The sequence below is a fragment of the Periplaneta americana genome, chromosome 9, assembly GCF_040183065.1.
Source record: "Periplaneta americana isolate PAMFEO1 chromosome 9, P.americana_PAMFEO1_priV1, whole genome shotgun sequence".
NCBI lineage: Eukaryota > Metazoa > Arthropoda > Insecta > Blattodea > Blattidae > Periplaneta > Periplaneta americana.
In genome coordinates, this window is record NC_091125.1 from 72,268,678 (window position 1) to 72,282,731 (window position 14,054).

General features: G+C 37.3%; 1 protein-coding gene across 3 annotated transcripts in view; it reads left to right on the forward strand.

Moving 5' to 3' along the window:
- LOC138706083 (insulin-like growth factor-binding protein complex acid labile subunit) overlaps window positions 1–14,054 on the forward strand; it is a 61,065-nt gene that overhangs the window by 29,512 nt on the left and 17,499 nt on the right. For all 3 annotated transcript variants that reach the window (XM_069835022.1, XM_069835023.1, XM_069835021.1), the window contains 2 exons: window positions 8,102–8,506; window positions 11,886–12,449. In XM_069835022.1, coding sequence (XP_069691123.1) covers window positions 8,117–8,506; window positions 11,886–12,449 — 954 coding nt within the window. In that variant the 5' untranslated portion in view covers window positions 8,102–8,116. The remainder of the gene's footprint in view (window positions 1–8,101; window positions 8,507–11,885; window positions 12,450–14,054) is intronic.

Genomic DNA, 14,054 nt, shown 5'->3' on the forward strand with positions numbered 1-14,054 from the left:
CTTTACCTCTACCACGATTCAGTTGTTCCACAGTACTATTTATAATTTCAAAACTTTCAGATAGTGAAAGGTGCCTATTTTGGAGACTTTTGAGCGTTTTTATGATGCATGAAAATGTATGCTGAATGTGAGCTAAGTCATTCTTCACACTTATGTCACAGGTAACTGTTTTCGCAGTATCAATTGAGACTGCATCTTCAGAGTCCAATGCAAGGAGAACATTGTTAATAGAGTCTATATGTTCGGCATAATATTCAACTGCTTCTAGCCATGTACCCCATCTAGTTAAAATTGGCTTTGGTGGCAATGGAATTTCAGGGTACATTTCTTTCAACACGTTAACTCTACTGGGAGCTTTGAGAAATACTTTTTTCACTGATGAAATCAACAAATCTACTTTAGGGAAATTGTCTCTGACCACTTCTGCCACACGATGAAATGCATGCGCCACACAAGTAAAATGAGTCAATTTAGGATATACAACAGATAATGCTTGTCCAGCTTTGACCATATAAGGGGCAGCATCGCTAATAAAGAATAACACATTATCGTACATAATACCCTTTGGCCACAGGATACCCATAGCTTCGTTGAACAGTTTAACTATAGTTTTGTTATTGCACTTTTCTAGAACATCACAATGTAAAAGAATTCGTTCAGAATATTGTTCACTTAACAAACCGATAACTACATTACCAACAAGTCTACCTTCTTTGTCGGGAGTCTCATCAATGGAAACCCAAATTGAACTATCTTTAATTTCATCTCTTATCTTCTGTATTGTCTCATCGTAGATGGATGGAGCATACGTCTTCCTAAGTGTTGACTCATCCGGGATTGTATGTTGAGTATATTTTTCAAGGAATTCCCTGAAGACCTTATTCTTTAGTTTGTAGAGAGGAATATCAGCAGAGATGAGAGAACGGCACAGGTCGATGTTAAACTCAGATCTTACATTCGATGTTGTTGGTTGTGTTAAAAACAATTGTCTCTGCTTGGAATTTAGTTGTTTGTTGGCCTGATGTTTACTAGTTGTAATGTGTTGTTGCACCAGGAACTTTTGTGTAGATGATACTGCACACTGACACAAATTACAAAATAATATTTTATTGTCAGTTGATAAACCATCTTCTTTAAATTCTGAAATGTAACTTGTTAGTTTTGATTTTAAATTGACTGAATGACGTACTTTTGGCATATTTACCGTCTTTATAGTATGATTTACAAAACTGAACCTATGTGTACTCTGACTGGCATTTAACTGTTGAGCTGCACAACTGAAGTCTGTTAAAAATTTTAAATTAAATTAATACAGTTTTGTAACTTACTTTCCCATTGTTGATAGGACTGCTAATTTTCAAATAACTCTGATGTTAAAGGGATTACTGAACATGTGTTTAAATCTCTATTGTTGAAATGTATTTTTAAAAGTTAATGGAATTTTGTTTTGTTTTATTGTTAAACCTAATATAATATGGACTGTTTTATATGAAATATGGAAAATATATGGAAATTAACGAAAATATGTACTAAACTCTAAAATATGGAAAAATATGGAAAATAAAAGTAGGATTTTTCAACCCTACACATTGTGAAACATAAAGATAATGCAAAATATAAATTATATTAGCTTTATAAGTAAATATGTATTTACATATAAATCCTTTCCCTGATCATAACCATTAATAAAAATCTAAATCAGTTACTTGAACAAGCGACAATAGAAATAGGAACTACAATACACGACAAAAGAAACAGAAACTCAACTACATTAAAAACGGCCTACTGATATACACAAAAAAGGTCATCGTACACTCGCGATATGACCACATAATATGTTAAAGCGTGTACAGAAATATTGGCGTTAGGAAGCGATTGACTTTCTTCTTGCTTTATTTATAGACATCCTATTCAGTAATGGATCCAAATTTTAACGCCTATGTTAAGTCAGATTCCAGAAACTTACATAATCGCAACTATAACAGTAACTTAAAGCAATTACAAAGAACTTTATAAACAGTAAATGACTGTCAAAAACACACGAGACGAATAATGAGAGCGATGATAAATGAACGCGTCTGCACTACCTAAACATACGGGTGGATGCCTTTACCACAAGCAATTAACTTCAACTGAAACAGAAGCGATGAACAGGACATTTAACAATACTGAATAAAATGTTGGTGCATATTCGTAGCTTTGGGGTAGAGGGGATATGTTTCGTGGTTATTGACACATTTCTCACAATTATTCAAATGTCGTGTTATTTCGCGAGTTTATTTTGCTTCAATATGGTATTTTATATACTATTTAGAAGGGTAAATATAACAGTGAAAATAATTGTGAAAAATTTCGCACATATCGCTGTTACCAAAAAATACGGTCCCTGTTCATTGGGTATAAGTCAGATTTTACTTTACTTAGCTAAGTGTGGTACAGCCACAGTAGAATAAGTAATACAATAAGGAAATTCGGCCATTTCTTCTGCCAGACGGACATGCGCTCACATAATGCCAGCGATCCAAGCGGCAGATAAGTAACATTACTGGAAGAGTCAGCTGTTTATATACTGTATTATAGTAATGAAATGATAATGAATAAGCGAAAAAAATATTTAAAGAATGCTTCCAAAGGACGTTAATGTCAGCTGTAAACTTCGGCAACAAGAAAGGACGAAACTCAGAATTGCATTTGTTTACTTTCCTCAAAGATCAAGAAAAATTCATTACGTTTAATTAGTATTAGTATTTATTTAGTATTTATTTATTTAACCTGGTAGAGATAAGGCCGTCAGGCCTTCTCTGCCCCTCTACCAGGGGATTACAACTGTAACATGAACAATAAAATTACAATTAATATTAAATTTACAATTACAATTACAATAAAAATTAAAGTACGACAAGAATACCTGATTAATGAAAGCTAGACATTTTACCATAGAAGTTAAGAACAAAGAATATTTTTGTATTTACTGAATTACAAATTAAACTTACAATAACAAAATTCTATAGTGATGAAATTACCGGATATTGAAATGTTTTGTGATAGATTAAGAAAACTATTTACAGGAAACCATGTCTGAACGAGTCTCAATTACTGACCAAGTGCCTAGTAAGTTTGCGTTTGAATTGAATTTTATTTCGACAGTCCCTGATGCTAGCAGGTAACGAATTCCAGAGTCTTGGCAGGGCTATTGTGAAAGAGGATCAGTATGAGGAGGTGCGATGGGATGGTATTGTTAGTATTGTTTCATGGCGAGAGCGTGTGTTCAGATTGTGGTGGGAAGAAAGGTAAGTGAAGCGAGACGACAGGTACGAAGGAATAGAAGAGTTCAAGATTTCGAAGAGAAGGAGAAGTGAATGTAAATTTCTTTTCTTATCTAGTTTAAGCCAACCTATTGCTTCCAGGGATTGGGTAATGTGATCATATTTACGAACATTGCTTACAAAACGTACACACAAATTATGAGCACGTTGAAGTTTCGTTTTGTTGTCGCTGGAAAGGTCAGTCAGTAAAATGTTAGCATAGTCAAAATAGAGAAATACAAGGGTCTGCACAAGGGACTTTTTTAAGCAAGAGGGAAGATGAACATTTATCCTTTTTAGCACATGGGGTAATAGAATATACTTTTTTGCAGGTTTCTGTGATTTGCATGTCCCAGTTGAGATTATTATCCATGTGAATGCCAAGATTTTTTACCGAAGAACTGAAAGGGATATGCACTGTACTTACTTTAACGGGGGAAATGTCGAGGTGCTTTACAGCGTCGGTTTGCCGTTTGTGTCCTAATATGATTGCTTGTGTCTTTCCAGGATTGATATTAAGATGGAATTTCTTTGTCCATGCCACAATCGAGTCAATGTCTTCGTTCAATTTATCAATAGCGTCATTTATTCGATCTAAGCGGGAAGAGATGTAGCATTGAAGGTCGTCAGCATAAAAGTGATAGTTACAATGCCTTACATAAGATGAAATATCATTGACATATATTGTGAACAACAATGTTCCGAGTACCGAACCCTGTGGTATACCTGATGTTATGTTAAGCCAGGAAGAGCTTCAATTCCCGGATACAACACATTGTTGTCTTTCCCGTAAGTAGGATTCGAACCACCTCACAGCAGTCTCTGACAAATGCAGATTTCTCAATTTATGGGTGAGCATATCAAAATTTACAGAGTTGAAAGCTTTGCTAAGGTCAAGAAGTGTTAGTATTGTTACTTTATTAGAGTCGATTGCTTCACGAATGTCTTCGGTCACTTTAAGTAGAGCAGTGCTTGTGTTGTGTCCAGCTCTGAAACCTGACTGATACTAATGTACGCCTACTGGCTTACGCTTGGCATTGTGTTAATGTAGTTGAGCTTCGAAATTTATTATTATTTTATTTTGCTTAATTTTTATGTTAACTATGTTGCAATGATTTCAGATGTAAAAAATGGGTTACAAGTAGTCGGTAAGAGGACCTGCTAAAAAGATACAAAAATATGAGTGCAAATAGCCGTCTGTGCAAGAAACTCTTCGAGAATAGTCAGTTTATGAATTTTAATAACTCATTAATTAAAACTGCTGTAACCGAGCCAAGTGGCTCATACGGTAGGTTTGAGATTCGCATTCGAGAAGTCCCGGGTTCAAAGTTCGTGGTCGGCCAGTCCGACTGGGATTTTGCATGGTTTCCCTCTGACACGAAGGCAAATGCCGGATTGCAAATTTACAGCCTCAATCACCAATAGCCTATCATAAATATGAAAACAAAATCTAAAATCAGTTACGTGAATACAAGTCATCTATAACACACGACAATAGAAACAGAATCTACCCAAAGAACCTGCAGAAAGTTCCGCAAAAAAGCAGGACAATATAAAGTGACACGTGACCACTTACTGTAATCCCAGTATCTTGTATAATATGGTAAATTGTTGTTCTTACTCGTAGTATGCAATAAAATTGATATGAAACTGTTAATACTCACTACTTAAAGTAACTATTTAATTGTATATATTATAAATTAATTAATATTTTATTTAATTTCATATTGTTGGTAATACTTCTTTGCTGTTTGAGCAAGGAATATTATTTGTCATCCAGTAATAGCCTACTTGTGAAAATCCACAAGATATGTCTTAAATTAAATTTTACAAATCTCCAGATATAGATGATTGGTCGACTGAGAATTGACGAAAAAAAAAGCAGGTGATTTTCTCATTTTCTACAATGCCTACCCGGGCGCAGGACACATCTAAAAAGCAGTACATCCTGAAGTCTGGTAACCCTAGTTATGGGGATCGGTTGGATATTAAACATAATTTAAACAGCGATAAACAATATTGTGGCGACTAGTGCATCCGGTTACTTACATAATCGTTTTTAGAAATGAAATTTTTGGTGATAAAAATATGAAATTAGCAGCTGCTGAAGGGACATTCGCTATCATACTGTGCAACATAATCAGTCTTTCAAGTCAATGCATTGTACGTCATAACTTATTAAATGTGTTTTTGAACTTAAGCTCACATGAAGCAAAGGCGATTGTAATAAACGTTTTAACTCCATTTGCCATTTCTAAAGTATTGTCTGATATTCATTAAGCTAATTTTATTTCAGTCATGACATGCTTCGAATTATAGAGACATTAAGATACTTCCAAAACTCGTCAGATTTTTCAATCCTGCTACAATGGTTTTAGGTTCAATTGTGAGAACTGAAATCCTCGCCTGTAGAAACGGCGGACACAGTTTCTGCATTTTTAAGTGACTGAGAACACAAGGGAAAATTTGTAGCTCCTTGCACAAATAAAACTAATTGTAATTTTTGGATTGTAGTCAGAAATATATATTCACAAAATTGAAAGAGAATTTGGGAAAATTTATTTAGGGTTGAGTGTTACGCTCACATAATTCTGACAACACTATTCAGACAGCTGCTGTTTTCTTTTCTATGCGAGTGGGACAGTCGAGCTAAGCAGAAACAATATGAAGCAAGAGGGTAGCCTATAAGTTATGCTTTGGTGCCAGGCGAAATGAGTGTAAATTATGAACCACTGGTTAAAAATGTCAAATTTTGCTACCGCCGCTTCCCATTAACTTAGGTTTAATGACAGCTTCAAATAATTTAGGTGCACTATAAGCAGTAAAATGAGCTGCTGCCAGAAACTCAAAAGAAGGATAGCAATGGCAAAGGAAGCTTTTATTAGAAAAAGAAGCATCTTCTGTGGACCTCTGAAAAAATAACTAAGGAAGAGGCTAGTGAAGTGCTTTGTGTGGAGTGTGGCATTGTATGAGGCAGAAATAAGGACACTACGACGAAGGAAGAGAAGCAACTAAAAGCATATGAAATGTGGATATGGAGAAAAATGGAGCGTGTGAAATGAACAGACAGAGTAAATAATGAAGTTGTGTTGGAAAGGGTGGGTGAAGAAAGAATGATGCTGAAACTGATCAGGAAGAGAAAAAGCGATTAGTTCGATCACTGGCTGAGAAAAAAACTGCCTACTGAAGGATTTACTGGAAGGAATGATGAACGGGAGAAGAGTTTGGGACAGAAGAAGATATCAGATGATAGACGACATTAACATAGCCTATATAGATTATATACGAAGACAAAGAGGAAGACAGAAAATAGGAAATATTGGAGAAAGCTGGGTTTGCAGTGAAAGACCTGCCCTTGGGCAGTACACTATGTATGTATGTATGTATGTATGTATGTATGTATGTATGTATGTATGTATGTATGTATGTATGTATGCATGTATGCATGCATTTTATTTTTATTTTACTAGGTTATTTTACAACGCTTTCTCAACAGCAGAGGTTATTTAGGATCTGAATGAGATGAAGGTGATAATGACGGTGAAATGAGTCCAGGGTCCAGCACCGAAAGTTACCCAGAATTTGCTCATATTGGGTTGAGGGAAAACCCCGGAAAAACCCCAACCAGGTAACTTGCTCCGACCGGGAATCGAGCCCGGGCCACCTGGTTTCGCGGCCAGACGTTCTAGTCGTTTCTCCACAGATGTGGACGTATGTATGTATGTATGTATGTATGTATGTATGTATGTATGTATGTATGTATGTATGTATGTATGTATGTATGTATGTATGTATGTAAAATGAGAAACTTAGTAAAAGCCAGGAAGGGTAGCGGTTTTCAGTATTTGAAAGAAAAATTTCCAAGATTAATGGAGCTAAACTGAAAGAAATTATACTTGCTTGAAAATACATGAAATAGTGTAAAAGAGAGTGTTTGAAGATACGCTATTGGATAATGAGAAAACAATATGGTGGAATTGAAGATTGTGTGCAGTTATTTTCTAGGAAATATAAGGGCTGAAAACTACAGAGAAATGATCGAGTAGATGCTAAAAGCATATAGAAGTTTGGGGTGTAAATACGTAATTGAAAATATATTTCCTACACTCCGACTTGGGCATCTTTACTTCCAATCTGGGTGTCGTGAGTGATGAACACGAAGTAGGCCTACGTTTTCATCAATATATTGCTTTAATGGAAAAAAAGGATATAGAGGGAAGTGAACATCTAGTGTGCTAGCTGACTATTGGTTTCAGCTAATTAAGGTCATCCTGTAACGCGTGAACGTAAACAGTAGGCCTACTAGTAACGGTGGCGGCTGGTACTGTGCATTTACTTTGCACCCCTATTTTGGTTATACTTAATACTGTAATAACTTTATCATCATACTCGTCTTTCTCAGTAGGCCTATTGGTCCGTAAAATGTATATAGGGTGATTCACAAGGAGTTATCACCACTTACGGAGTTTATTTCTGAAGACATTCTGAGCAAAAACTGTCACATAAACATGGGTTCTATTCTGAATATTTTCAGAGTTACATTAATTTGAAGTTGTTAAAAATAGTCTACCTTTTTTCTTTAGTTTTACTTTCACTTTCCCTTGGTTTCCATCAGGGCCAAACTTCGGTTACGGTACCAGTATACATATAGGCCTAATGTTTCATTACAACTGCAGTTCTATTTCATTCATTCAAGAGTACGTAACAGTATTAAACCTCATATGTGGTCATACTATTCAAATGCGCCATTGTCTTATTACAAAGTGTTAATGCTGTTTTTTTTTTTTCTGTTTCAGACTGTCAGAGTCATAATGCTTAACAGTGTGGTGTGGCTGTTGGCTGCCATTTTGTGTAGTAGAGCCGCCATCTCGCAGGATCGCTGCGACATATGTCGATGTCAAATGTCGCAGAATGTGCTAACGCTAAATTGTTCGGACACGGATAAGAATGGCGTGGGAGAGCTGCGCCAACCTGATCTCGCGAGCTTCCAGCACTTCAAGTACACGAACCTGATTGCCGAATTCGAGCGGAATGAAGTAACCTTGCTGCCTGTCTTGTCCCTGGTCAACGTAAGTGAGTTGTCCCTGGCGGACAATTCGCTGGCGGTTTTGGGTGCCGGATCCTTTAAGCGCCTCGTGATCCTCAAGACTCTGCGACTGTGTCGCAACCACTTGCACTCTCTCCATGGCAAGGCCTTCCAGGTATTCCCATATTGAGAACACAACCGAAATACTTTGTACTTTGTTCCTAATACAGTTTATGCCCAGTTAATTACCTGTCATTAACGATTTTATTATAAGTATTGTAAATCCTACTGTTTTAAGCAGTAGCGGCCGGTGATCGAAATCCTCGGTGAAGCCAGATGCAACTAGTTTAAGTGCCTCCGGTAGGAAATGTTTATTTATGATATTAATTATTATTATTATTATTATTATTATTATTATTATTATTATTATTATTATTATATTACTAATATAATTATTACTGTATTATTATTATTATTATTATTATTATTATTATTATTAGTCTATTAGACTATTATTACTATTAATGAAAAATAATAATTTCACTCACCAAATAAGCTGTTATACTGCGAGTTTCAGTGATTGTTACAGTGTGATGAAGCAACCCATATTATGAGTTGAAATTCCCCTTTCTTTTCTTTTTATTGTTTTCCTTTGACAGCAACAAACAAGGCCAACAGAGAAGTTTATTTTGCACTACATTACCACTTAACCATTTATGTTGCCCATACTAGAATGCAATAGAAACTCGCGTTTTAAGGTTATCTGCCAGAAAAATTGTCAGCGATGTCGTAGGTATCTCGGTAGGCTCATTCTTTATTTAAAACTTCCTTTCTTCAATATTATTTCTTCTCGAAAAAGGACACTCTAACAATGAATTAACTACACCAGCATTATTTCTCTCATTTGTTTCTGTTTATATTTGCCGGAAATACATAACAACAATGGCCCAGATTCACTACTGTATTACGAAGTACAATAGTACAACACCTTCGCTTAAGTAATAAACGAAGACATAAGGAGAGAGAATAGTGTGCGTCTCTGCCTGCCAAAGAGCTGGAATTTTTGTTATTTATGGCCTATTTAGGAAGACAAGTCACCATTGCTATTCCCACCCCACTCTACCCTTGAGGCCGGCCCATGGATGGGAGGAGTGAAACCAGACCAGGCCACGAGGTCAGACGAATTGTGCCTCGGCTACAACGTTTTAAACGCAACCTCAAAGCACGCAAAAACACACGAAATGCAGAAGCCAGACCCGGCACGAGCGATCCTGGCCTCAGGAACAAATTTTACTGCAAAACAGGTCTATATACATCACAAGTCAGATCCGGCACGAGCGATCCTGGCCTCAGGAGCAAATTTTACTGCAAAACAGGTCTATATACATTACAAAGTTCTCAATTGCTTCTACAGCGATATATGTTTCATTCAAATAACTAATATATTATATAAAAACACAAGATTTGATTTCAGTTAAGCCAAGTGACTGAGGCTCGGCCTCACTTGCCTCAGTCAATCAGCGGCCACTGGTTTTAAGCCATGTGCCATGCTGATTGCATGAACAGGTCTTTCTGCTATAAATATGAATGCCTAGTATTACTTCAAATTATGATATCAGTGACAATTGGAACTAAGAGGGCCAGTTCTTAAACGTTTATTATTATTATTATTATTATTATTATTATTATTATTATTATTATTCTCGAGGTAACTAAAGAGTTGATATTGTTTACTGAATATTTCCAAAAAAAAAAAAATCTTACTTAGATAAGATAGGCGTAACTGAAATTGGTATTGTTTTTGGAGATGATCACGCCTTTTTTTTCTTGACGAATGCGTGAAATATATTTGTTACACAAATTGGCAAACGACAATATCGTGGATCCTGAAATTTAAGCCCACATCTCACATCATCTTGTGTCACTCAGATGTGGTAGCATAAATGGCTACAAATCGTTCTCTATTTTCGGAAACAAGTGGAGGATTATTGTCCTTTGTTTTGTGTCTGTTCTGTGAGATCGTAAGGGTTACTTTATGCCACGCTGATCACAAAGCTAAGGAGTCTATCTAGTTTAGAATGATGAATGATTCTTAATATTGGTTAGAAGTCCTCATATGGTTGGAGGAGGGGGATTGGGTCCATTTCTTAACAATCTATAGTAGGCCTAATAGTGACGATGAATCTAGTAGAATCGATAGAGTGAATGGGGCTACTGCGATACAGGGTTATAGTCCTGACTGCAATATCGATAGCATAGTTGTGGCACTTAATTTGCATCGAACCGTACAGTGCACTTCTACTAGTGTTTTTTTTTATGAAGGAGGGGCCTGAAGACTTGCACTGCAATTTGAGGCTTAAGTCTTATTGTGCTTACCACTCCTGTTCTGTGAATGATTTTATCGACGAACGGTCGCGGTCTTGTATGAATACAGCACGCTGCACCGTGAACTTAATTCGGGCCGTGGTAATGAGTACAACCACACTTTTAATCATTGATAGCGAAATGAATCCGAAGTAGAACGCCGAAAGTTACTCAGCAATTCTGCTTCAATCGGTTGAGGAATAACCTCGGGAAATATCCCAACCATGTAACTTGTCCCAACCAGAATTTGGAGCCCTCTCGTTTCACGGTCAGACACGCTAACCGTTACTCCACAGCGGTGGACTTCTGCTAGATTTGATGTAATTGCTAAAATACTTCTGAAACTTTCGAATTCGACCGAAGAACTTACGTTCCTGTTTTACTATCTTGTGATGAGTCTTGTGATGCTTAAAAACTGCGCTACGGCCCGTGTTGTTTCGCCACGCACTTGATGGAAAATTTTTAGAGTTTCGGTTATCGACTTGTCTATCATTTGACAAAATTTAATTTTTGCATTTTGACATAATGGATTTAATCGCTACCACTTAAAACACTTCTACTGCCTTGGTGACCCAATACTAGTCCGTCGAGCTTATTAGCCAGGGACCCGGGTTCAATTCCACTCTGAATTTATATAACTTGTGTTACGCAAGCCCGTGGCCTAGGTAACAGGTGCCCCTGTGTCATCCCAACAATATTCCCCATCTTTAATTACGAGGACAATGTACACCCATCGCCTGTGGTGCACTCTGGATAGTGTCTGACGAACTAACTAGTCTACGCTTCTCGACACGAGCGGCATCTGAGAGTCGCGCTCGTAGAGCCGGAGCGAATAACGGCAAGTTAAGGGCACTGCCACTGTACAAAGAAGTTGAAACACTTCTCGTAAGCTAATGTGTTCCTGACTAACTGCGTGTCGTCGATGAACAGTATGTGGTATACATATATGTGTGTGTACTTGTAGGTATAATGCATTCTGGGATACAATACAGAACAGCTGCAGGCTCACGAAATTATTGAATGGCATGTACTGCATATTGTACGAGTTAAATCAATGTACTGCGTGCATTAGAACTCGACTTATGCGTTCATGTAGCTAACTGTTTTCAAACTTCCCGGATATATGTATAAACTTTTTGAAATTTAAATATTTTCTGATGTGAGCATAATTATGTGATCTTCACTTCCAGGGCCTGAGGAAGCTGGAGCTGCTGGACCTGTCGCATAACCAGCTGGGACGCTTGGACGCTACGGTGTTCTCCGAGCTCAAGTCTTTGCGCATCCTGTCTCTGGCCCACAACCGCTTTCACAATCTGGATGGCAAGCTGTTCGCCAATACGGCCTTGCAATCTCTCGATATCTCCTTTAACGTCCTCCAGCGAGTGGAGAAGAGTGTCCTAGAAGGTCTGGAGCACCTACGGAGCCTGAACTTGGCACACAACAACCTCACCGTAGTGGGCAACTTCATAGTCGCGGGTTTGGTCTCTCTTACGAACCTGGACATATCCTTCAACAACATCTCGAAACTGGAGCCCATGACCATCGAGAGTCTGAAATCCTTGCAAAACTTGTCCCTATCACACAACATGCTGACCGACCTCCCCCAGTTTCCAGTTGGACTCGTGTCCCTATCCCTGGGAGATAACTTGCTCAAGGACCTCGGTGCTTCTGTCGGAAAGCTGAAAGAGCTCAAGGAACTGAGAGTGGAGGGTAATATGCTGGAAGATATTCAAGTCATCGCCAAGAAGCTCGAGGTAAGACCATTCATAGTCAGGTGACAAGAGTAGAGGTAATCAGAGAGGTTAGTTTAGAGTGATTTTTTTAGTTGGTTATTTAACGAAGCTGTATCAACTACTAGGTTATTTAGCGTCGATGAGATTGGTGATAGCGAGATGATATTTGGCGAGATGAGGCCGAGGATTCGCCATAGATTACCTTGCATTCACATTACGGTTGGGTAAAACCTCGGAAAAAACCCAACCAGGTAATCAGCCCAAGCGGGGATCGAACCCGCGCCCGAACGCAACTTCAGACCGGCAGACAAGTGCCTTAACCGACTGAGCCACGCCGGTGGCTGTTTAGAGTGAATATCAAAGAAACACTAGCTATGTGAAGCAGCGGGTGAACGCGGCGATGAAGGGGATTAGCAAAGGGATTAGTTCAATTTCTTCTCTCATCGTCCTTTGTGGTAGTAGTGATGGCTGTTGCAGTGGTGTTAAATGCGAAATGTCTCTATAGGAAGTAGACCAACTTGTAGGCTATATTCTAAGTTTTTGCCGTCAATTAATAGATTCTTTTTGTTTTACATTCTCTACAAACAGTAATTTCGAAATTTGAACAGTTAGGCCTTCAATCTTTAAGTGGAAATAAGTGACTACAGTATTTAAAAACGAAATTATTTTTTTATAAATTTTATTTTTAAGATTTGCGATTTTTCCGTGAAGTGAGTTTCATTTGTTGAAAGGTAGAATTTTCATGGGTACTTTTATAACATCATTGGAATAAAGACATACGATAATTGATTGTTAACAATTTTATCAAAGAGCATAGAGATTGTGAAAATAGATAATATGTGCTTAAATATTATCGGATAACTGTCCAGATTAGAGAAGTGAAATTCGAAAACAATTGAAGGGTTTTTGAAAAAAAAAAACAGTTCAAAAACATAAATTTTCAGAAGAAACAAAAAGCTACCTGGCATGGGTGTTGTTGACACTTCAAGTATGTAGTCCATCATGCTATTTTTTTTAGGTTTTGTAGAAACGTGGGAAAACTAAAGTACATTTATAACTTAAACTGCCTCATAGAAATACATGTATAAATGCAGGTAACTGTGGATAATGGCTGTTTTTAAGAAAACATTCTCTGTTGTGACTGAAATGTACCTCTCCTTTAATCTTCCCTTCTTTATTATATCCTGTTTCTTTTCCTTTCGATGTTAACATTTCTTCCATGGGTTTACTTCTGAACCTAAGGATGACTCCATTACTAATACAACAATTCACGTGTGAAAGTATTTTTTTCTGAGGTAGCTTTTGCCGCGTACTTAAGAAACATTACGCCAATCTACTACGATTTAAAATTGTATGAATAAATGTTTCGAGATGATATGAATGGGATATTTGTAAATGCTACCATCGTCCTGGCTGGACAATGACTGTTTTCACAAAAAAGTATGTGGACTATGGTTGTTTTATGAAAACTACTGAAAATGTCCACTCCTATAACACAGGACTTCGGTGTTTTCCCCCCTAACAACTGATTCAGTAGATGGTCGCTACAATACGCTCACCATATGATTAATATCTCGAATTTTCACTGTTTGGACTATAGTTCTTTTTTTAAAAAAAACCTTCAAT